General features: G+C 38.6%; 1 protein-coding gene across 4 annotated transcripts in view; it reads left to right on the top strand.

The window, feature by feature from the left end:
* The window catches only part of SOBP (sine oculis binding protein homolog), a 166,290-nt gene continuing 140,000 nt past the window's right edge, over window positions 1-26,290 (top strand). For 2 of the 4 annotated variants that reach the window (XM_081526865.1, XM_081526864.1), the window contains exons 1-3: window positions 1-765; window positions 13,878-14,016; window positions 16,096-16,281. In XM_081526865.1, the coding sequence (XP_081382991.1) occupies window positions 670-765; window positions 13,878-14,016; window positions 16,096-16,281 (421 nt within the window). In that variant the 5' untranslated portion in view covers window positions 1-669. Of the gene's footprint in view, window positions 766-13,877; window positions 14,017-16,095; window positions 16,282-20,358; window positions 20,494-22,564; window positions 22,656-26,290 lie in introns of those variants that run through there. The other 2 variants (XM_081526867.1, XM_081526866.1) reach the window with 2 other exon arrangements.

The raw sequence follows: 26,290 nt of genomic DNA, 5'->3' as shown, positions 1-26,290 counted from the left end.
GCCCGCCCCCTGCTCCCGGCGCCGGCCCCCGGCCCGCCCCCGGCTCGGCTCGCTGGAGGCACTGGGTGCCTGGGCTGGCGCGCTCTCCCGGGCGCGCACACACATACACACACACACACACACACATCCACGCACGCACGCCCAGAGCCGCTGTCTCCGCGCCGGGCCCTCGTCCCCCTCGCCCATGCAGACGGACAGAGCGCCAGAAGATGGCTGACGACTCCACGGGGCACCGAGGATGCAGCCCGGCGGCGGCGTTGGCGGCGGGAGCGGCGGCGGGAGCGGCAGAAGCAGCGGCGGCGGGAGCGGCAGCGTTGGCGGCAGCGGCGGCGTTGGCGGCGGCGGCGGCGGGAGCCGGAGCGGCGGCGGCGGCGGCATCCCCGAGACCCCTCGAGCTACCTTTCCCTCTGACAGCCACTGACGTTCTCCGCCGCTAGAAGAGACCGCGCTTCTCCGGAGCCTGCCTCCCCTCCTCCCCCGCCCAGCCCCGCGCCCAGCCCCGGCCCCGGCCCCGGCCCCGCCAGCACCGCTACCTCCGCCAGCACCGCCACCATCAGCACCACCACCTCCACCACCACCGCCTCCACCACCACCACCACCACCACCACCACCACCACCGCCGGCGGCGGCAGCAGCCATTTCATCTCCACCGAAACCAGACACAAAAACATGGCAGAAATGGAGAAAGAAGGGAGACCTCCGGAAAATAAAAGGAGCAGGAAACCGGCTCACCCAGTGAAAAGGGAGATCAATGAGGAAATGAAGGTATTTTTTGGACTTCGGGGCCAGAGAGCTTGAGCTCTTTCTTCCGCCCGCTCCCTTTGGGCTGTTGTGTGGATTTTGGGGGGGGGGGTGTACAGGGGAGCGCTTGTCAGTTTCCGTAGGATGCCCTGAACGACTCAGCTCCTCCTCCAGGTGCAAAACAGAGGCCAACTGTCGGGCTGCATCCCGGAGATTTGCCTGCCTCGGATTTGATGGGGGTGGGGGTGGGGGGCGACCGGGAAACCACAGACTCTTTAACCTTATAAACCCCAGGTTGGGACGGGCGCGTTTCAGGGAGGAGGGGACCCAGAGCCCAAGTTGGAGGGTGGATATGGTGAAGAGGCTTTCCTGGTCGGTGGGGTAGTTTTTTTTCCTCTCTTCTTCGGCAACCATCCCCGGATCCCTCCAAAGTTAGGAAGCCGCCGAGCCAAGGGTACCCCAGGAGCGCTCGATTCCACCCCCCTCTTCCTAGTTCATCTCCCCGCTCCTCCGTACCGCTTCCTAGTAGCCCGCTGCATCGGTGTAAAGGGGCTGTCAGTGCCCAGGCGAGCTGTGGCCCGAGTGGCGCGGGTCTAGGTACCGTTTTTGACGGCCGGCTAGCCTCGCCCTCCCCTGCTCGCTCCTCTCATTCGGTTGCCTCCGCCTCCCTCTCAGCCTTTGCATGCTTCACTTCCCAGTTTAAGCAGACCCGGGCAAGCCCTGCTGAAAAGATAGCTGTCTGAGGGGCGGCCTTCGCAGAGCGCCTGCCCATTGTTCGGAAAGGCCGGCCCGGAGTCCTGTTGGCGAGGCCGGGCTCCCCGCCAGGCCAGCGGTGCTCCAGAGGTGGTGAGCGCGGCAGCCTGGCGCTCCAGCTGTTCGCGTTGGAGTGATTGCACAAGAGCCCCGCTCAGCTTCGGACCCCCCTCGTCCCCCCCACCCCCTCCAACTTATTTTCCATGAAGTTGCAGCTTTTGCCCGGTGGGGTTTTGTTTTGTGTTGATTTCACGAGTCTCTCTTGATTTTTATTTTTAATGTTTTATTTGTAATTTTTGTCTTTCTGTGAGTTACAAACAAGTAGCAAATTTCAGGGAGGACTTTGGTTTTCATTCTGCAGCCCTCTTGGTGTTCCCCATCTTCTGCATAGAATCCTTAACTGACCACTGACTTGGTCAGGTTGGTTAAGTTGGTATTTAAAAGACAAAAGAGGAAAATGGCTAGCAACTAAGTAAAATCTATTGCAGTTTGACATCGTCTTGATTAGAACAAGCATATTCTAGAGAGTGCCTTGAAAGGGGCCCATGGATAATAATACTATATATATTATTATATAGTACCTAGGTGCATATGGTTAGCATTCCTTTCTTTCAGAAAATGTCTGTAGCAATCAACATTTTGGAATAAGAGTTTTGATTTCTGGGTGAGGAACTTAGCTCCTGGAAGCATGCGGTGCAGCTTCAGTCCAAGGAGAGTTAAGGAAGATTTGCCTTAGAAATCAGTGCCATTCCTTGTGATGGAAACCACCACTGATTCCATTGATAGTTTTTTTTTTTTAAAGAGATCGGTAGGAGTTGTCGGCCCATGGAGGGTGAAAGTCAGACAGTTAAGGATAACCATTCTTCCTCACTCACCCTTCCCTCCTGTCCTGCATTTCCAGATTACTTTTCTGTTTCGTTTTAAATTGGGGTTGGAGGAAGAGGAGAGAGGTGAAGCCACCAAGAAATCACAGTGTGCACTGGCCCTTTAAAACACTCTGCCTAATGTGATCTATATGGATGGCAGCTTTTAAGTTTCATAGGTTCTAGGATTACAAATTAGCTAATTTTAATCAAAACATGTGAAATGTTATCCCGGCTGGATATAAAGGCTGACTGTGCTCGATGCTTGGGGCTCACGTTGTTGACTTTGGCTGCAGGAGCACTCCGTGGTTTGGGAGATAGTTGTCCTTCTACAGTATAACAGATGTTTGTCTGAACTGGTGAGGAAGAAACAAAAACAACATTGTGTGAAGGGGAAAAATTACACAATTTTTAGCCAGTGCTGCAGGACTAAGTATGGAATTAACCTTCGTGCACAGAATTTCCTCTTTTTAAAATGTTATTTTTCTTCCAAATCGCCACCTACTATTTGAAGTTTTAATCCTTGTCATTTCAGTACAGAGTAGCATTAAATAAGAAGTTTTACACAGCAAATAATTCAATTACCTGAAGGATCCATATTTTTTCCCTAGTTTGGAACAATGTATAAGAGACCCCAGGTCAAAATCTTCAGTCAGGTCAGTACACACCATGCCAGTGAGTGATGAAATCCCATTTCTAGAGGAATTCTTCAGTATGCATTCTTCTAATATGATAGTGCCCAAAGTTCTCATTTTTAGAGTGATTTCTCAAAGTCAAAATGTGGGTTATCTTGAACTCATCAGTATTTTCTGCTTTTAACATTAATAACCACATCCATAAAGCCCCTCCCCAAACCTCCTGGTATTGCTACCTCTCCATTTCCCCAAACCTTAATTGTAGAGTAACGCAACAAGTTGATTGCCCTGTGTAAAAATATGTGCAACAAAATGTCACCGAGAACACAATGTGGCCTTGTGCAGCTCCATATCGGTGACGCTGGAGCTGCCTGGCTGTGTTTGCCTTCATCTGAACGGCTTTCATCTGGACCAGTGTAAACTAAGCCCTGGTAAGTAATCACTGCCCGGCAGAAAGAAAGGAATGTATACAGCTAGCACGGCCTAAGCTGTAAAAACGGAAACCTGAGCCCCTACTGTGGATCACATATCAAGGCTTGAAGGTAGGGGAAATGAAAGGGGGAAAGAGGAGAGAGCGAATGCAAAAGTCAGCCTGGGAAGTGGAGGATCAGGAGGAGGCCCCCCTTAGGGAGAGTTGGCTCAGGGATTAGGGAATTTTATCGTGGTGTACAGTGACCTACTCAGGTTTCAACACTGCTTGGATCAAGTTGCTTCTCTGTGAGCTGAAAGAAAAAGGATTGGTGTGTATGTGATTTTTTTTTCCCCTTGGGGTAATAGAAAGGACATTGGTACAAGTGTCTATTTTAAGTACAGCAAATGCAGGGCACTGAAAATGAGCACCAAAATTGCCTCATCATAGAGACTTCAAGATTTCCTAATTGAGATAGTCACACATTTATTTAAAAATGGACGGAGAAGACAAACTGGCAGAGGTTTAGCTGACACCAGTAATGTCATTGGAGATTGTCTTCATGTGGCTAGAAGCTAATGTTGGTTGCTGTTTCACTAGATCAGATATTGAGTTACATTTTCCTTATCACTGGTGTAATGTACATGGCAGTTGTAACAAATTTAAATTTGATACAATATAATTTTGTGTGTGAAAAGTACATGACTTGGCATAGCTTGCCTTTAGTGTCCTCTAGTGAAAATATCTTCAAGTGGAAATGTTTGTCTCATTATGATCTTTACTATGTTTCATTATCTTTCCTTTCTCCCACTTCATCCTGTTTTTTCTTAATTAAAAAGACTTATTACATTACTGTACTTACAATCAGTCTGTCTTGTTTAGTTAGTGACCAATAGAGGGAATTTTAAACAATCAGATGGCAATTCAATTTATATTTTGAATACTTTCGGTTTCTAAAGCGAATATTGTGATTGTATCTAATGTAATATGCCTTCAATATATTGTTAGCTCACATGAATCATAATAAGTGGCCCTTAGGAGGAAATTTGACATATGGAAGTGTTAATTTGTTTCAGGAGTTCATCCAGAACATAATATAGAAACTAGATGTAATATTGGATGTGTAAATGTAAATACATGAGTAAGTGTAAATATAGTTGCACTTAAGGGTATGTATTTTATATGCAGAGATCTTGGTGAGCATGAACATGATTAGTGACTAGCAAACAGTAATATAGCTCAAAAAAGTCTAAGCTATGAGGAGAGATAATGAGTCATATTTTCATCTTCTAAAACTCTTTGACAAAACCAATGTGATTAGCTCATGCACTGTGCCCTGGAAACTTTCCTAAACAAACCGAAATTAATGCATTTACAATGTTTGGCTTCCTTATCAATTGCTCAGCTACAGGATAAGCTGTGTTAAATGTCTTAGGTTCTTTGCTGAAGAAGTTCTCTGTCTATAAATATTCTTAATAAGTAATTTGTACCTAAAATTATGCTTCAGTCCTAATGTTAGAGTCAGGCACATCTGTTAGAGTTTAGTAGTAGACCCACCATAAGATTTTTTAGTTTAGTTTCTGATGATCTCCATTTGGCATTAAAAATGACCTCTGTCAATTGCCTAGACAATAAAGCAAGTTGCCGAGCTGAACTTGTGAGTGTGGTGATTTAAATAGCTTGTCATAAAATAAAACAGTGATATCAGAATGTGGATTGGAAAAGTCAGCATGTTTAAGGTTGAAACCAGCTCATTACTAAAACAGGTATATTTTAAGTTTTGCTCCTGAAACTCCATCCTGATGTCAGAAACAGTAAGTCTCAGGAACCTAGGGAGTGGGCTCGGGACCAGATCTCACTGTGGCATTCACAAATGATGTCAGACCTCCCTGGCTAAGAAGTGGTCTGTGGTGTGCTGTGCGGCGGGGCTGGGAACCCATGTCAGGAGGGACGTGGCCCTTGCCCCTTGGGAGCTGGTATAGGATGTTCCCTAGCTCGCTGGCCTTGTCCTCTGCGTTGCTCTCAGTTATCCTGCTCAAGGCCCTAGTCTCAACCCCTAAGAGAAGTTCCTTGGAGGGCACAGAGAGCTATGAATCCTGCTCTGTTCAAACTTGGAGTTTTCTGAAGAGTCTCTTTCTCCATCTGTGAACCTGTGAGGATGATGTGTGGTAGAGCAAGACTCTCTAAGCCTTACACAACTCACAGGTTCCAGAGAGGAGGAAATGGAAAGGAACCACTCCACTTCCTCCCGAATCTGAAATAAACATTTGAACTAGAAGAAAATGAGTCTGACAGACTCATTCCCTTCTGCGTTTCCTGCCTCTGTGCTTGCCAAGCGCTGCTCTGAGAAGCCAAGCTCTACTCGCCTTGTGTGAAAGACAGACTCATAGAAACCAAGAGGTAACAGAGTTTTTAAAGGAAAGTCAAAAAACAGGGCCTCAAAAAGGGCAAATATCAGTGAATACACACTACAAGTGACTGTTTGAAAAAGGAGAGTTCAGGGAAATAGACTATCTTGCTAGGGTGACGAGACTTTTTATATCTTCTAAGGAAGTATTCTTTTTATTGAGTCTTTATACTTTTTCTTTTGAAAAAATTATTAGAAGTAGTAGAAGGTAGATCCTTTAAAAATCTCAGAAGTCTAAAACTTCCTCTTGTGGAATGGGAAGTCAGCCACATTTACACTCTTAAGCTAATAAGATTATTGAATATTTTCCTAAAAGAAAAGGGATATTCCAGGGTAGAATGAAAAAAAAAAAAACAACAGCTTTGTTTTTGATGGTGCCAATTGAAACACGTAAACAGACTTGAAAGCCTGAGGTGGGTGAAATTTGCTGAATGTATATTTTCGAATCTGTAGACTGATGGGTGTTAATATCTCTTATATAACTAAAGGTCTGTGGAACTCCTGCTTTAAGGCCAGTGGCTTTGGCATGGGCAGGAAAACAATGTCACAAGTCTTGGTGATTTTGAAGCCAGTGCTACAGCTGTGATAGGACACAGCTGCCCACAGCTGCACACCTGCCATGCCTGCCACAATGTTAGCCCAAGGGGTGGCCTCCACAATTTCACACATTTGTTTGACCTTTTTAGGACATTTGATGTCCTGGCCACAGATTAAAACATGGGGACATCATTGTTTGCTCTGTGTCACAACAAGACAATAAAGCAATGTAGATTTTTACATGTAGAAACACACATATTTTGGTTTCATGTAATGATTATACAACCTTCCCATTGAGACTGTGTCAATAAGAGAGCAAGACTTTCTTCTTAGGCCTGCTCCAGGTTGGAGCTGGACTTTAGCATTCTGATGTATCCCCTGCCCTTAGAACTGTGTTATAATCCTTGGGTTGTGGCTGAGAACAATGCTGCAAAGTGACCCAAATGGAGCTCAGTGACCTTCTTCAAAGGATTCCAGGCCAAGAATCTGTGTGTGGTTCAGGGACAAACAACAGGGCTCAATGGGTGCAGTCTGCATATAGAGTATGAATCTGGCAGCTCTTCATGACATCCATGTGAATGATTCTCTAATGAGACGTCTGTGGGAGTGGCTTTTCCTTAGGATGCCTTCTGATCCTGTGAAGTCATGAGAGCGGAGGCACTTTGTAGTCTGTAGACATTTCTTTTCCACTACTTAAATATTACCTCCTTCTTGGTAAAATCTTTTAAATGAAACTGATCCATTAGATCTGTGTTAAGAGAGATGACTTCAAGTTGAACCAACTTAATTCCCAACAGTGTGAGAGTGCTTGTTAACATTGGATGTTATAATTTTTTTTAACTTTCAGATCTAGGGGATAGATAGAGCTAGAAACTGATTTCTAATCAAGTTTATTCCTACTTCCTACAGAAGAAATTTCCTCTCTTCTGCAGCTTCCTCCCCCCAGCCCTTTCAGTTCAGTTCAGTTGCTCAGTCATGTCCAACTCTTTGTGATTCCCATGGACTACAGCACACCAGGCTTCCCTGTCCATCACTAACTCCCGGAGCTTACCCAAATTCATGTCCATTGAGTTGGTGATGCCATCCAACCATCTCATCCTCTGTCGTCCCCAACTCTTTAAAAATCTTAATTAGCGAGTCCAATGATGCTTAATAGAAATCTACTTCACAATTCAGTCAGAACCCATGGAGGTGAAAAGGGAGATAAAATATTTTCCAAAAATAATCATCATTCTATTATTCATAACCTTAACTGGCAGAGATACTAGCATTTCTTTTCCTGCCTTGTAAATTGTTCAGTACTGGGGGTTTCCTTTTCCTTTGAAAGTATTTCTCATATGCTCCACTATCTTGGATAATGTGTGTCAGAATGTTTTGAAGTTAAGCAATGTAACTGACAGATCCTTTTTACTGTCATTAGGACTATGAATATGACTGACATGGTTGTCTGTGAGAACACTATGTGTTAATTTTTAATTAAAACTATTTTTTTTATTTTTATAAAATAATTCATAGGCATGACAGAAATAGTAGAATAAGCAATACAAATAGCAAAGAAGAAAAACAAAGGCTATAATTTTCCCACCCAAACACAATTACTGTCAACATTTTGATGTATGTCTTTCCATGTTCTTTTTTATGCATGATACATTTTTTTAAATGGTGTTATAGTGTACTAACCTTCCTTTTTGAACTTAGTATATTGTTAACAGTTTTTCATGGCAGTAAAAATTTATCCACAGAATATTAGTGGCAAAATAGTATTCTGTTTTAGTAATTTTATGACTAAGCTATATTTATTTAACCAAATTCTGATTGCATTTTGTTTATTTCTAAGAAAACAACACTGAACATGCATTGTTTTGCACATATTTCCTTAGAATAGTTTATACCTAGGAATAAATAAAATTGCTAGGCATACCTAGAAATAAATAAAATTTATGAATCAAAGAGTATGTAAATTCTTCAGCTTTTATTGCATACAGTCAAGTTACCTTTTCTAAAAAATGAATCAACTTGAATTCCTAATAGTTTGAGGATGTTCATTAACATTGAATGCTATAATTTTTTAAACTTTCACACATTTTTTTTTAGAATCATGTGTCCTGAATTTTGTTTCTATATTTACACATTAGAAAAATATGGAAAAATAATTTTTTATATTTACACATTTTAAAAAATATTTGTGGATGTATCCAAATGTGTTAGCACATTTATTGATTAGATTCTAAGTGCTGCACATTGTGCTGGATGAGGCATAAAATGAAATAAAAAGTTTCTGCCCTCAGATAACTTACAGCATGTTTGGGAGGGATGATATATTTTACTAGCACTGGAGAGGGATATAGGACTTGGAGTGAAATGGAAATTATATTTGTGGGAAGTGGGAGAATGTGGCTTTCCCCTCATTTGAACGAATGATTGGGAGCTCTCTGAAAACTTGCTGCTTTCTTGGGTAGGATACTGAGTTGAAAACAAATCGACATTTGGTTATGCAAGGCCTGAGATGAAAGAAATCAGTGACGCCCACCCTGTATTTTAAAGTTAGATTGGTGTGTTCAAAATAAAATCATTAGTTCTCTTTGAAGACCTTGAAGTACTTTCATTTCAGAGGTATTTTGAGACTTTGTAATTACTGTGATTTTCAAAATGACTTGAAGTCAAGTCTTTATTGTTTACCTGGTAAAATGTTCAATTAAAAACCATTTAGATTGAACTTCGACATGCATACAGTATTTCTAGTTGAGTAAGCAGAATGTCTAATGAATGTCCTGGGAATTAAATTCCAACGAAAGTAAATTTTGCCAGCGTAGAAAGAACTCAGAGGAATGAGGAAAAGTAAAGTTTCCCATCTTTCTACTATTTATTATTTCCACTTTTTTTTTTTTTAATTCTAGGAAAAGATCATGCTTTCAGACTAAATGTTAGAATTAGAATTTTCTTCTTTCTTTAGGAACCCTGGAGATGAGAGAGGGGGATCTGAAAGGGAGAGGATGGGTATGGGGGTAAAGTATTAAGAGTGCAAAGCCATTAGAGTCAGATGTGATGTCAAAAAGTTGTCAAATGAGAAGATTAAATTTTAATTGTGAATTTTAAGAACGACTATTCCAACAGTACAGATAATTAAAGAGAGTAGAGATCAATGACCAAATCAGAAAACAAGTTTACCATAGGTAGATATGTCTTGGTTGGAAAGCTCTTTGTATGTGAAATTGACATCCTATAATATGATTTCTTTGCAGTTCTTTGTTGGACCAAGGAAGTAGTTATTTTGGAGTTGCTGAACTCCAACTCCATTGGACTGAACAGAATTTATAGTAGAAAGAGTCCTGGTATAAGAATCAGAAGATCTGTATTTTTGTTCTGACTTTACTAGGTGATCTCTCATGCCTGCCATTTACCTTGTGCATGTTCCAATTTTCTGTTGTAAAATGAGGATGTTACAGAGGTTCACCAGAAGTTTACTGTGGAAACCAAACACCTAACTTGCAGGGTTGTTGAACGGAACAAGAGAGTTAAAGGATGTGGAAACACTGTCAAGTGCTATAAGAGTGTTAGACATTATCATTGTAATTATAGTGACCTATTTTCCAAACCCAAATTGGACCACATGGTATGAGAGAGGATTTTTGTGTCACTTCCAAGGGCGAGAGGCAGTCTGCAAAATGTGTTTTGGATGCCAGAATATTGACATTCTGGCACTTTAGATGATGTATGGGAACAATGATAAAATATTTGAGATAGTGGCTGTTCAGTGAAATTTATGATGTGTGATCACTAATTATGATATTTCTTTGTGAAATGTATTTTATTTCATGTGTAAGTAGAAGTTCTTTGATTTCACAGAATCTTAGTGCTGGAAGGGACTGTAAGGGACTGTACTTGAGTTTCCTGCTGTAAGTCCCATGAGAAATTCTGGGTGAAGATTTGGGGGGAAACCAACTTTACAATTTCTGTCAGTACAGTAGCTTGACCTTTTATTGAACATCCTTACCTCAAAAATCTCTCTGCACTTAACTCTTATCACCTCAATTTTTTGGTAGAAAAACTTGAAAACCCTTATGGACCATAAACATTAAATTCACTTCTCTTAGAATATGTTATGTTTCTTGGATGGTTACTGCAAAAATCCATTTCATTTCCTTTGGTTTAGCACCATAACGAGTCCATATGATGTCTAGCATCAAATTCTAAGTTTTAATTCTAAATCAAATTAAAAATTATTTATTCCTTGGGGTTCTTCAGTGTCTTAGTATAGTATATAAGACAGAGGTAATACCTATTTCTTGTAGTTGTACTACAAGAAACTTTGGAGTTTGTTTTCTCTTTTATCTTGTTCCTTTTTTATGAAAGGTTTGAGATTTGTGGCTCAAGGCTTTATAAACCTTTTGTTTTCTGCTTTTGCAGTCATATATCTAAACATTAAGGTGTTTCTTTTTATTTTCAGTGATAAGATAGGAAATGCTTAAAGTTAATTTTCACTGACATTTATAGTAACTCAAAAATCATGAAATACATCATGTTCATATTGATTTCTCCATGAGGCCTCTGAGTTTTCAGCACAAACCATAAACTGAGTGATGCAGTTAAGGTGCCCAAATAATACAAATTTGATATCAATAATCCAGTTGCAATTTCAGTTTTTACCCAAATGTTTGAAACTTCTGGATCCCATCCTTGGGATTGGTTCTGAAAGGCTGAATGGATTTGCAGCGGGACTGAAACAAACAAATCTATATCCTTGACTGGAAGGTTGCTCCGTGAATGATCCATCTGTAGCTTTTGTGTCACTTCAGAGGTTAGACACAACCAGCGAGAGGCGCCCAGGATACAAATGGTCTAGAAAATTAGATATGGTGGCCAGCAGTTATCTTTTTGGCTCATTTCTCTTAGAGATTCAGGCAGACAGTATACATTACCAGTAGGATGGCTTGAACTTGGCTTTTAACACTGTTGGGAATTGTGGGGTTTTTGTTGTTGGTTTGTTTTTTAATGCAAGGTATAATCGTTATCCTTGAGGTTTCTGCTGCCAGACCCCTGATGGAAGACCTCTATTTGTGTGCCTAGGACTGTCATTCTCCAGTCAGGCACTCAGCTCAGTGAAAGAAATTGAGAGCTAGGGAAGACTGACATCTCATTCAATTAGGAATGTCTTTTGATTGAGTAGTGCAGTGTTTAGCTGAATCCTCCTCAGTGGTATTCCACAAGTTGCTGAGCTTATTATACATATCGATCATATCATCTTTGCACATTCATGAAAGGAATGTCTATTTAATGTGGACATGACCAGCCATCAGAGAGAATAAATGCCTCACTAAAGCTTGATATGGCTGACTGTTGGCCTTGTGGATGGTAACACTGAATCAATCTGTCTAGATTTTTAAAAAATTGCTTGTGCATTATACCATCACAGATTGACCCATTTGGAGCTCTGAGCTCAAGTGGGTACTAAAGCAAAAAGAAAAAAAGTCTAGAATAATGTAGGTGGTTTGAAATGCCAGGTTTGTTTTTGTGGAGTAGTGTAATATCCTTTCTTTTTTATGCAACCCTGCTGAACTCCAAAGTGAAATTCAAAAGAACATGGAACTTGCATGTTGAGGCTGTGCACATGCTGGTTGGGCCTGAGTGCTTTGTTTCAGGTATAAATTATACATCCCAGTGTAATTCAGAAATGACAACTTCTAGGGAGAATGAGAAAAGAGTCTTTGAGTCACAGAGAAGGTTAAAATATATAGTTTTTCTAACTCCATCTAGGGTGCTCAGGCTGTCTTGCCTGATAAAGATGCCTTAAAAAAATTTAGATGCCTTAAAAATACTCATTCAGCAAACATTTATTAAGCTCTTACTTAATATAGGATTAAGGATTCTTAATCCTTAATAGGATTAGGATTAATAGTATAGGATTCTTCCTTCTATTAATTTTTCCAGTTTTATTGAGATATAATTGACAGAAAACATTGTATAAGTTTAAGGTGTACAGTGTGTTGGTTTGATACATTTATATATTGTAAAATGACTACAACCATAGTATTAGCTACCACCTCTATCCTGTAACATAGTTACCTTTTTTACAGTGGAAAGATGTAGAATCAACTCTCTCAGCAACATTCAAGTGTATTATAGTGTTCTTAGCTACAATCACCGTAGTATACACCATTCTGTACTATACCCTTTGACCAGTCTCCTCATTTCTGCCACCCCTCAGCCCTCAGCCCTGGGTAATCCCTTCTCTACTCTGTGTTTCTCAGATAGAGATACTTTAAGGCACACACAAGCATTAAGACCTAGCAGTTGTTAAGTTCATTAAAAATAGTCACCTGGTAGTATAAGCTTAAATTTGTCCAACTATTATTTACCCATTATTTCCACAGCTTGACATCTGTACTAACAACAATAATAATACCTTACATTTATAGGGTTGTCCCTCCAAATCCCCAGGGGATTGGTTTCAGGGCATCCCACCTCCACACTGGAATACCAGATTCTTCAGTACTCAAGTCTCTTGTGTGAAATGGTGTAGCATTTTCATATAACCTATGCGCACCCCTACCATATATTAACTCATCTCTAGATTATTTATAATACCTAATATAATGTAAATGCTAGGTAAAGAGTTGTAAGTACAATATAAGTGCTATGTAAATAGTTGCCTGCATGTCAAAGTCAAGTTTTGCTTTTTGGAAATTTTCTGAAAATTTTTTCCTAAATATTTTCCACGGAGGTTACTTGAATCTGTGGATATGGAACCTGCAGATACGGAGGGCTGATTGTATATTGGTTTATAGTTCATAAAGTATTTTCATGTGTTATCTAAAATCTGAGCTGACTGGTAACCTTAAAGTTATTTGGTGCTTTTATGTTATTTGTTAGAAGAAAATCATAGTGGCCTTTGATTTCATGGGGAAAGAATATGTCACTAATGGAATTCGTAAAGGAAATTATGCTTCGATGTTTAAAGACCACTGTTACAAAAGGTAAAATTAAAAAGGGGAACCCTTGTAGCCTATTCGGCTTCCTGGATGGTAGTGGTTAACAGTTGAGGAATTATTTCTTTGCGGAGATTTTGCTTTATCTGAGATCAGAGTCATGTTAAGAAACAACACCGGAGTTAGAAAGCAATTCTAATTTAAATTAATCTGAGTCAAAAAATGCTCGATTGTTTTCAGTTTCGAAATCTCTTCTTAGCTGTTTTCATGCTTTTACCTTTCAATATTTTTGTATTAGTTCAAGATACAGACTTTGCAGAAGGATATGCCAAAATATGACTTCCTATTCTTAAGCAAAACTGACAATGCCTTTTTTCTTATTATCTTTAAATTGCAAATGTCTGAAGGCCTGTCATAATTGGATGCGTCATCCTGAGATTTAAATGCATGACAGTTTTTGAACGTGATTTGAAAACTGAACATGACTCTAAGGAAGGAAGGGCAAGGCTGGCAGAACACGGGGTGGTGCTAATAGAATTCAATGTATGCATTCTTTTTCAAATAGTTATTGATTATATACATAAGTAGCCTATGCTTTTCTTTCAGAACTTTGCAGAAAACACCATGAATGAACTCCTTGGCTGGTATGGCTATGATAAGGTTGAATTGAAAGATGGTGAAGATATTGAATTCAGAAGCTATCCTACAGATGGAGAGAGCCGGCAGCACATTTCTGTTCTCAAAGGTAATGACATTTAATGTCCCTTTGTTCATGCAAACAAGGATTAACTATCTCAACCTGCCAGAATTGAGTTGCTCTGGGACTCATTTTGTTGATTATGCCAATAGTTGATTTAAATGTACATCCCCAGGAGTGCTTTCCCATAAGCAGAATATAAGAGCACAACATAAAACAAAAACAGACACAGCTTAATCTCCTTCCAGCAATGGGAAGGCTAGCTAGACAGGGCTAGGGATCCTAAGCTCTGCGGTCCTGCTCACAAATGTAAAGAAAGGGACAGTGTTTGCTAACTTCTACTTTCCTTAACCCTTTCATATATCAATTGTTAAGGGCTGGTGCTTTCTGTTAAGTGAAATGTTAGGTTTACAGTTTCAGACTGCAAGAGACAATCATGGTTAATTTGGTAATTTCCCTTCTTGCCCCCCCAGTTTTAGGTGAGAATTCTAAAGGAGAGCCCTACTTCTATTTTCTGTTTGAAGTTTTCACCTTATCCCCACAGCCTTGGATAGGGTAAGAAGAAAAGTAAGAGAGTAGTAGATGATTGGATCCTATATTATTCTTTAGGAATTATCATCGAAGCCTGGCCAGAGAGTAGAAATTAGAGGCTTGGCAGAGTTGAATTAACACTGATTCTCCCAGTGGGTAGCAATGCCAGATACCCCATGAGGGAAGCCTAGAACCCTTGGTGGGTGTTGCTCTGCATACTGAATTTATAAACCTAAGTATGGATTGAAGATTTGTTCATCAAAGAAAAGAAGAGGAGTATGTGAAGAAGCTATCCATTTGGGGAACTTGAATAAAATGTGGGCTAAACTAATTGTGTGATATCATTGGCAATTTGATCTGTATTTTCATTGCATTCAAAATCTTTTGGCGTACACTACCGGTTCATGTACTTTATTTCCAGTCTCTAAGATAGTGTTTTTCCTTCTTACATGCCAAGCAACGAAATGTAAATGAGCTGTCCTGCAGGCATGTGGAATTGAACGTACGTGACAAATTTTATGTTAAGCTTGCTATGAAATTGTACATATCATGTTACAGAGATAATATCATCAATTTCACTGTAAATGAAAAATGCAAGTCATGAGTTTATATTCTATAAACTAATAGCTCATTTAATACTTGGCCTAGGTAATAATCTTTGCCTCTGGGGAACATGGAGAGAATGCCATGATATGCTACTGAAGGGAAAAAGTTGTTTTCCATGGTTGAGTGTTTTATTTATTTTTTTAATGGTTCATATGTGAGGATAAAATTCACAAAGTTCATATCATTATAAGTTTTCTTTATGATCATTTTTGTTAATTTTTAAAAATTATTTTATTTATTTATTTTTGGCTGTGCTGGATCTTCGTTGCTGTGTGTGGGCTTTTCTCAAGTTGTGGCCAATACATGGGCTCGATAGTTGTGGTTCCTGGGCTCTAGAGCACAGGCTCAATAGTTGTGGCGCATGGGTTTAGTTGCTTCAAGGCATGTGGGATCTTCCTAGACCATGGATCAAACCTGTGTCTCCTGCTTTGGCAGGAGAATTCTTTACCACTGAGTCACAGGGTAGCCCCATTTTTGTTAATTTTTAATGGCTATTAATGGGTTAATTTAATGAGTCTACCCTGTGAAATAACAGTTTGTGTTCTTTTTTCCTAATCATCAGCTTCTTTCTCGTTGGTTCTTTTGATTATATTACCACTCAACTTTATAATATATCAGGACCTGGTTACCATGGTAGGGGGGCACTTTTTAAGCTTCTCCTTTGGTAGCCAGAGAGCGATGCCTGCCATATATCACTTTATACATGTAAAAGGTTAATTGCCTCTCAATTTTCTGTGGGCTTTACAGTGCTAAAATTCATCACTATGATACAGTAGAGATATTAGCTATCATGGTAGAGCAAATTATAAAGGAGCCCATAAGAAATTTACAGTAACACAGCTGAGAAAGATTCAGGATTAAGTTCTGGTAAAGTGTTTAAAGATTGGCAAGAAAAAAAATTTTATTCCATAGCCATTTTACTTGAGAAAATGTAGTTGTAAGGAAAGTAAGTCTTTTCATCATATTGAATGATTTTTTTTTCTTTTACAGAAAATTCTTTGCCAAAACCCAAATTACCTGAGGACAGTGTTATTTCACCATACAATATAAGCACAGGCTATTCAGGGCTTGCCACAGGAAATGGACTCAGTGACTCACCTGCAGGGTCGAAGGATCATGGCAATGTGCCCATTATTGTACCTTTAATTCCGCCACCTTTCATAAAGCCGCCGGCAGGTAAGTCACTACTGGGGTTTCCAGTGATAGTGATTTACAGAAAATTGTTTAAACTGGCCTATGATAATTATTAAATGCTTAAGTTTATTTTGGAAAAGACTGTTTTAGGGACATTGCAGCTAAGAAATGTGAGTGTATGTATCATTTGAAGAGCATTGCTTTATTAAGCAAATATCCCCAATCTACTACTGCTTAGGCTGTTGACCTTCAACTGACAATAAATTTTCCTACCCCTGGCTACAAGAAAAGTTATTTTCCTTCTCTGAAATCTATTTAAAATTAAAAAGGATAAATTAATTAAAAAAAAAAAGATATATACTGATCGGTTAGCAAGAGAAAAAGGAGCCATGGTTGAGCTCTTTGGTGTGGTGCAGTGAGGACCACGTTTCCCTGGTGCATTTCCCAAAGGAAGGGGCAATTTATAAAGCGTGTGTGGCAGGCTTGTTCCCCAGTGTGCCTTTCTTCTAAATCCACTTAAGAAACAACCCAGGTTACTCATCTTGTACAGAGTTGTTTCTAATTCCTGGGAAGTTCTCTTTAAGAGCTTTTTGAAAAATGGAGATCCAAATTTTACCTGGATGAAAATGTAATCAGTTCTTGTATATTTCCAGAAAATTAGATGGCAGTGTATTAAGCTAGATGGCAATAGGCTGAGCATGATGTTATATTGCAAGTTAGGTTACAGTTATGTTCCACACGGAGAAAGAAGTTCAGTAATATTGTATCTGGCTTGTTGTAAAATGTTAGAATTTTGCTAGAATGCTTAATTGCTGTGCTGGTTATTTTTCTGTATGTTGAATTAAGCAATGATAAATAATGAATTTTGATAGCAGTACTTATCATAACTCACTAAAGGTAACGCTTGTATTTTTTTTTTTTTTTGCGGAGGGAGAAGATAGGTGTTTGGTTATGTTTCCATAAACGGTGAATATGTTTGTAAGGTATAAATTACTGGGCTTACATTATAGATATATTTAGATCATCTTCTAAGTGTTACTAACATTTTCCTTCATGGTATGGGCACATTCTCTTACTTGACCTATTATATTTTAGTAGCAAAAATGTCCTTTCATACTGAGGTCCTCATATATGTCATGAAAATCCATTTACATATCAAAATCACTTGTGATTGTGTTTGTCTACTAAATACTAACATAATTTTTGTTTCATGTAATGTTTGTCTTTGTAATGCCACTGTTATTCTTTGGTTGATTGTTTTATGGTGCAGAGGGACCCAAATTTATCTCCTAAAGGGTCAAAGATATATTTTGCATAGGACAACTGGAGAGAAAATTGACTAATTTTGTAAATGTAGGATTCTTTGTTTCGATGTATGTCCAGTGGCTTCAGCATGTGGTGATGTTGAGGAGGATACCAGTAAAACAGCGTGACTAAGTGAAAAGAACACGGGCTTCAGGTTCAGATAGATTGGGTTCAAATCTAGACTTTGTCATTTACCAGGTCTGTGAGTGTAGAGAAGCTATGTAATTTCCACATATATAAAATGGGGGTCGCAGTTTCACCACCTGAGATAGCTGTGGCCCTGAGATGAGAAAATGTATGTAAAGCACCAGCATAGTGCTTGCCGCATGGAATCCATTCAGTACATACCATGCCTCTTTTTCTTCTTTTATTTTTCAGTCCTTATTCTGCCCTAGAGTTATCATGCACATAATTTGTGCATAAAAAGGTGTGCATCCAAATGCAAATTCCCCTCTAAGGTTTATTTGAGCTAAGCAAACAGCTCTAGAAATTAGCATAGCTGAGGCTAACATGAGTTTGGCATGCCAAAAAACCTGCCCTGGAGTTTCCTGCTGAGCCAGCCACGTGGAATTCAAGCACACAGCTCCTATTTAACTTTAATTCCACATCAGATCAGGAAATAAATATGCAAAGGATAGAGGCCAAAAATTGAGCCTTGGAAGTCTTAGATGTAAAAACTCTGAGGAATTAAAAGCCAGAGTAACTGAACACCAGTGGTTTTGTGCTGTCTTCCATGGAATTCCAGGACACTCATCTGTTGAAAATAGAATGTAGGGGAGGACATGTTTAATTTTCTGTACCTGCTCTAAACCTTGACCCAATCCTACTCCAGGGTTCCATATGACAAGACAAAAGTACACAAAGTTCTCTGCTTTCAAGGAGCTTACTCTATTATTCCCTAAGCAGAAACTTACAGGAGAGATGAATTTTGCCTTGTGTTATCTAGTGCAGGGGTTGGAAAGCTTTGTAGATGGCCAGATAGCATTTAAGGCTTTGGAGCTATACTGTCCCGTCACAGCTACTGAACTCTGCTGTGGCAGCAGAAAAGCAGCCATAGATAAAACAGGCCATAAACAAATGGGCCTGGTTGTGTTCTAATAAAACTTTATTTACAAAAAGAGCAGCAAACAGGGTTTGGCTCAGGGAAAATAGCTTGCTGACCCTTGCATTAGGGTAAGATTGGCAAAAGTCTCATGATAACAGGAAGGTGACTAGAGTTTCTAAGAGTCAGGCTATGAGCTTTGTCAAAGTGCCCTCTGTAACATCATAAGGAAGGGACAGTGACAGGGTAAGAAAACAGCAGGGTTTTCAGGGAATGTGGTGAGCTCTGGAGTAGTCCACCAGGGTCTGTTGAATAAATGAATGTATGACATATTCAAATTCCTATTGCACATGCATAAGATAGTACAGGCTACTTTGTTGTTCACTGAGAAAGTGGGAGGATCTTGTTTGAGTTAGTCTCAACCTTTTTGACCATGACCATAGCCTTTGTGACAGTGGTTTGAGTACTTATCCATAGATAAGTGTAAAGTTCACCAACTATCCAAAAACTCCCATCTAGTTAATTATTTCAGTTCTTCCTTTCGATAAAACTTTTACCAGAGTTATTATTCAAGAGAAGTTGAGGGACACTCACTGTCAATTTTCTAGCCATATATAGGTTAATGTGGCATTTCTGAAGGAAACTAATAAATCATACAATGGCTGAAAGAAAGTGGCCCCTTGATAATCAGGCCCTGAATAATTTAGAGTTGACTGTATCATGCAAGTGTCCACCTCTCAGGATAGGGAAGATGAGCACTGTATGTATACTCTGGATTCTTGGAAAGAAAATAACTATTAGCATTCAAATTATTCCTGTTATACTGTAAACTAGCTATGTGAAAATGCTCACAATACCTTATGTTCATATTAAATCCTGTAGTTATGAAACTCATTCAAATTTATTATTTTATTTACTTTGATCTTAATAACCCTGGGAAATAGCATTTGAGATATCATTAAGTAAAGAACTGAAGCTCAGATAGTTAAATGGCTTTCTCAAGGTCAGGTGGCTTCCAAGTACTTGAATCAAGACTAGCACTAAAGTCTTCTGATTCCTAATCCAATATTCTTTTTAATATGAAGTTTCTATTTCAGCATATTTATATAGAATTTTCTTAGACTGTATCAGAATAGGAATACTTGTTAATATGCTACTTCAGATTCCTTAATGACAGGGGATACAACTTGTTTCTGCAAAAGGTCATTTTTTTCAAGCCCACATCTTTTGGGAGACTTGATAAGTTCTCTAGCTCTAAGCATCTGTGGTTTTGTGAACCTGGGTGACCTAGTATTAGTAGTAAAACCCTAGCTTGGTTTTAAAGTCTTGCCATCATGAGGCAAGTTGCTTCTGCTCCGAGGTACCAGAAGGCTACATCTGGTCAGGCAGTAGTTCCAGAGACTGTTTCATGTGCTCAGGCAAGCTCACCACTGGATCTCATCCACGTTTGGCAGCCAGTGGGCCCAGTGGAATTCTCGTGATCAGGAACATGGTGATACCACACTCGCTTGGATTTCCACTCTGCTTTTGCACAGCTGCAGACAGAAGTGTGGGGGTAGTTTATTTCTGGGCCTGGGGGACTGCTTTTCTGTTCCAGCACCCCTTTTCTTCCGAGAAGGGGAACTCCTCATGCCTTGGTAATTACCACAAGCTTTGACATCGCTTTGGCTGCCTGTTTCCATCCAATTTCAACCGATCTCCGAGGCTGAGCTGCCCTTCCCTCCTCGGAGACAGAATCTGGCCCTTGGTGTAGGGTTTGTGACATCACGGTCGTTGCTGTGGTAATAGACTTGTTGTAAACACAGAATAATAGTTCTGCTTTTACTCTTTTTTCCCCTCTCCAAACAATTGAAGGGAATCACCATGATCCTTAAATAAAAATCACAAACTTTTCTGCAGTGGACAGGGTAAGGTTTTGCCATACAGAGTAGCCATTTAAAAAAAAAAAAAAACTGTAAGAATATAGTTGTAAGAATATTAGAAAATAATAGAAAGTATTGGCCAACTCTTTTTATGCAAACATTCCTTTATCCTTTAAGTTAGAATGAATATGAAAACCTCCTTCTTTGCTAATTTAAAAGTCCAGAGTGTAAGCATAGTCTGAAGTGACAGAATATATATCAGCAAGAGTTTTGAAAGATAACTCAGGTTAATTACATTGTAACCTTGCTGTAAATCTTCTCATATTAGAGATTTTTAATGTGGGTTTAGCCCTTCGGGACTTCGTTCAGAGAGGGCTGTCTTCCGGCGTGGATTATACGAGCTGTACAATAGTGAGTCTCCATCAAAACACGTATGTCTGCTCTGCTCCCCTGCAAGTTTGACTCTTGAAGCAAAGCCATTCAAAATGAATTTTAAATTCAGTAATTTTTTTTACAAAGACCTTATATTGGTCTTTATTGCTTTACATGTGTAATAGCACTCAGTTCCATTGACCAGCTGGCTCCGATGGTAAAGAATATGCCTGCAATGCAGGAGACCTGGGTTCGATCCCTGGGTTAGGAAGATTCCCTGAAGAGGGGAGTGGCTACTCACTCCAATATGCTGGCCTGGAGAATTCCATGGACAGAGGAGCCTGGCGGGCTACAGTACATGGGGTCACAAAGAGTCGGACACGACTGAGCAACTAACACTTCCACTTGCATTTCCATTGACTAGACATCAGCCCTCTGCAGTGGTTGGGCAAGGTTAGGTCTCCCCACCTTGCCTACTCCTGGGTAAAGTAACCAGCTGGAACTTGAACCAAGATTTTTTATCTCTTACTCTTAGACTTGTTCCAAGAACAACATTGTGACCCCAAGACTTAAAAATATCAGTAAAATGATTAGTATGATTTGTTTTGCTGATGAGGTAGCAGATACTTTGCTAGTGAAAGTTTCACTGAGGCCGGCTGCAGAAAACACTGTGTATCTAGGAATCAGTATTTTAGATCTGAGTCTTTTGACAGGTTTTTCTGGAGGTTTATAACTTGCCTGTTTCAAGTCCAGAATCCCTCTAGATCTCTGAATACTTTAAAATAAAATGAATGTGAAAAAAGGAGGGAATGTACTTCTCGGATGCATTTATATGGCAGTTTTGAATAACATTTCTTTTACCTTAAATGATAAGTGACCATATTCTTATTTCAGTTTGTTCCCATGTGTGAGGTGAGACATAGGGTCCGTCCATACAGCACTCGCAGGTTTATGTGGGGGACTTGAGATTAAGCTCCTAAGACCAGCTTGATTTCCTTGGTGCAGAAGCATCTTGCCTTTCTTGGAAAACAATGACCATTTCCTGTCTTCCAGGGTGGTTTGCTTTCAGTGAGCTTTCCAAATTTGTGTTCAGTCATAGTCATGGAAATGTATTTTTTCAGGCAAATCTTGAAATTCTTTAGGGGTTATAAGAACTGGGCTCTAAGGAATCATTAGCTTAAGAGAGAATATGGAAACATTCACGTGATCTCCTAAGCTCTATGTATATAGCTGAGTAACCCACAGTTAATAAGCATGTTACTTTTTGGCTCTTGTAATTCTTACATGGAGCTGTACTTGCAGGGAAGTGGGAATCAGAATGTGGTTTGCATTATGATCATTATTTATTTTATCTGTTATTCAATTTTCTTGGAGCTTGCATATGAATGTTGTATTCCAAATAGCCATTGAGAAAACAGGATTTAATAAAAATTGCTTTGCCATTTATTTATTTGTCCAAATTTTAAAATGTGATTATTAAATAAAATTACCTATGGTTAATGGGATTTGGATGAGTTACTATTTATGTAGCAGATACATTTCTCAACAAAAAGAAGAGGTTCACTGAACCCTCAGATTTGGAGTTTTCCAAACCGCTTAGGACAAGGACAGGAGGAATTATGGTAAATGGCAAGAGTAGTAGTAGTTAATAACAGTATTGATATAATCTCATCAATCTAATATTTTCTGAGCACTTATTATGGGCCAGGCTATGTGCTAATAGATTATTTCACCTAATTTTCAGAACAACTCTGTGTGGATGCTGTTATTAAGTATTTTACAGATGAGGAAACTGAGACCCAGAAAAGTTAAGCAACTTGCCTGAGGTCACACAGGTAATAAGTGGCCAAGCTGTTAGCTGAACTTAGGTACAATATCTCCTTAACTCATATTCATACCACTGGACTAACAAAAATACAGTATCAGTCTTTTAGTCAATAATGTATTTACTGAATGTTCTTTATATTGTATGAGATAAGATAAATATATACAATATAAATACAAATTATATATAATATATATATTATGAAACATTATATATATATACACACACATATATATATATATATATATATATACACACACATATATATATGGTGGAGCTTCCCAGGTGGCACTAGTGATAAAGAACTTGCCTGCCAATGCAGGAGACATAAGAGATGCAGGTTTGATCCCTGGGTTGTAAAGATGCCCTGGAGGAGGGCCTGGCAACCCACTCAAGTGTTCTTGCCTGGAGAATCCCCATGGACAGAAGAGCCTGGCGGGCTACAGTTCATAGGGTTGCAAAGAGTCAGACACAACTGAAGTGACTTAGCACACACACGTGCACGTGTACATGGTACAAATGTATATATCATCCCTGACCACCAAGCACTTAACAGTATACTTGGTATATAATCAAAACATTATTCTACCTTGATTTGGGGAAGTATAATATAATTTTAGCAGCAATGGGAGGGTACATGGTGGCAGTAGAAGGGCAGTTGAGTAGTAGAAAGTCTATACGCAGATTCTCGGGAACTGTTACGTTTGTACAGTTAAGGAGAAATGGCATCTGAAACATAATGTAGGCTAGAAGCTAGTCACTGAAAACTCAGAGTGATAAAAAAGACACAAAATGAAGCTTTAAAATGTTAACTACTATGATATGGGTCCTGTTTTATCTTTTTAAATACAATCAAGGGGTCTTGAAAAGTTATGTCAAATTTCAACATGTTCAGTCATTCTTTTGTTGTTGTTTTTTTACGAATTTATTATTGATTGTGCTGGGTCTTCCTTGCTACACGCAGGCTTTCTCTAGTTGAGGTGAGTGGGGGCTACTCTTCATTGCAGAGCACAGGCTTCTCATTGTGGTGGCTTCTCTCGTTGTGGAGCAACAAGGCTTTAGGCATACAGGCTTCAGTAGTTGCAGCTCTCTGGCTCTAGAGTGCTGTTCAGTCATTCTTAATGCCAAATGGAATGTGTAGTTTGAATGCTAGCATGATGTGGTGGAGAGGCTACCAGAGCAAGAACCAGGAGACCTGGATTGTTAATGCCAGCTCTGCCATTTATTGGCTGTATAACCTTGGATAAGGCACTTAGCCTCTCTGAGCCTGTTTCCTTGTCTGAAAAATGAGGTAGTTGGTATAAGTAATCTGTAATTTCCCTATATTTGTAAAATCTTGGCTTTGTGACTTGTATAGTGAATTGTCTAGATGATTTTATGATTTGAAAGGGTCTATTTTAACATGCCACAATATATATTTGTTAATTGATTGAATATATTTAAAGCTACAGCAGCTGAAAGTCTGATGGCGATTTATGCTACTTAGGGCAACTTTCAATGATTGTTAATTTTTACTTTGAAAGAGTCATAAATAAATGCAGAAAATAAACTTACAGTTACCAAGGGGGAAAGGTGGGAAGAAGGGATAAATTGGAAGACTGGGATTGATGTATACACACTACTGTATATAAAATAGATAACTAATTATAGCACAGGGAATTCGGCTGTATAGCACAGGGAACTCGGCTTAATACTCTTTAATGACCTGTATGGGAAAATAATCTAAAAAAGAGTGGATATATGTATAATTGATTCACCATGCTGTATAGCAGAAACTAACACAACATTGTGTATCAACTATACTCCAATAAAAATTAATTAAAAATAAAATAAAATTGAGAAAAAGTGCTAGAAAGTGTTAAATATGAGTAAATAACAAGATTATATCATTCATATGTTATTAAACCTAATCATTTTGATGTTATACATAAGTTCCAAAATTTCTGCCAAAGAAAAGTCACATTATGTCAAATTTAATTTACCAAAACAGGCACAAAAATAAATAGAAAACCTGAGTAATTCTACATTTCCTGAGTAGTAAGGAAATTAAATAATTAAATCATTTTACAAAGGACATTCTGGACCCAGATAGCTTCAGTGTTAAATTCTACCATTTAAGGAAAAAATAAAAACAAACTTAGAGAAACTGTCCTAGAGAAATAGAAATCATTTTATGATCCCAGCATGACCTTGATCTCATCACATGACAAAGGCATTAAAAATAAAAATGATAATTTAATGTAATTAGTTTACATTAACATGGAAAAATTGTTTATCATGAACAATGATTCAGAAATCCTGAGGAAAATCATAGCAAATCAAAGTCAGTGATATAAACAGTTGGATAATGTGTCATGACTAAAGAATTTTTTCTAGGAATGCAAGATTGATTTAAATTGTAAAAATTGGTTAATATAATTAACCACGTTGACAGAACAAAATAAAGCTCATGGAATATTCTCAAAAAATGCAGAAATTTAAAATTTGATAAAAATTTAACACAATAATAAAAACTCTTATAAAATAGGAATAGAATGGAACTTCCATAATGTGACAAACAATATCCACAAAACCTACTGCTAACATCGTACTTAATGGTGAAATATTGAAAGCTTTCCTCTTGAAGTCCAGAATCAGATAAAGATAACCACTATCACCATTTCTATTTAATTTTGTACTAGAATTCATAGACAATGTAAGAAGACAAGAAAAGAAGCAAAAAATGTAAGATTTTAAAGGTAGAAATGCTATTTTGTTTAGAACCTCTCTCCCTCAACAGTGAACAGGTAAACTATTACAATGAATGATTAGTGCTAAACAAATTAGTACCCCCAAATACATTATATTGCAGCCACACACACACACACACACACACAAAACCTTAACAATACCATTTAAAATAGCATCAAACCATCAAATACCAAGGGGGAAAAAACCTAACGAAATGTGTGCAGGATTGCTACACAAAGAACTATAAACATATAAACTATAAACACAAAGAAAACCTAAATCAATGAAGGGACACACCATGTTTAAGAAGTGGAGACTAAATATTCTAAAAAGGCAGATTCTTCCTAAATTGATTGATATATTTAATTCAATTCTGATAAAAATTTCATCATAAAATGTTGTGGAAACTAAAAGGCTATTTCTAAAATATACATGGAGATGCAAAGGGGTAAGAGTAACCAAAACTACCTTGAAGAATAAAAGCAAAATTAGAAGACTTACACTGTCAGATCTCAATATTTATTATAAGACTAGAATAATTATTAATTAATTAATATTATTAGTGTTAATTGTTGCTGTTGTTGTTATTCTTCTTTTGACCATATTTAAAATTATCCTTTAGAATTTATTGATCTATATTTGAAATATAAAAGAGGAAAGAGCACTTTCTGTTTCATGTCAATTCTCTTTTGGTTTAATGTTTTATAGAACCTTTCCTTGCAATTATGAAATATATAAATTTTGGAAAAGTGCATAAAATATGTATGCATTCTTTTACAAATAGTGATCCTTGTGTACTCAAACCTTCTTTCCTCCACAGGGTAACTACTTTCATGGTAATCATTGCTTTCCTTTCTTCTATAGTTGAAACAACTTAGTATGTCTCCCTAAGTAATATAGCTTATTTGTGCCTAT

This window comes from Giraffa tippelskirchi, chromosome 9, assembly GCF_054371585.1.
Source record: "Giraffa tippelskirchi isolate mGirTip1 chromosome 9, T2T-mGirTip1v1.2.pri, whole genome shotgun sequence".
Lineage (NCBI taxonomy): Eukaryota > Metazoa > Chordata > Mammalia > Artiodactyla > Giraffidae > Giraffa > Giraffa tippelskirchi.
The sequence above is the reverse complement of the archived record's forward strand: the minus strand, read 5'-3'. Positions and strand labels throughout refer to the sequence as shown.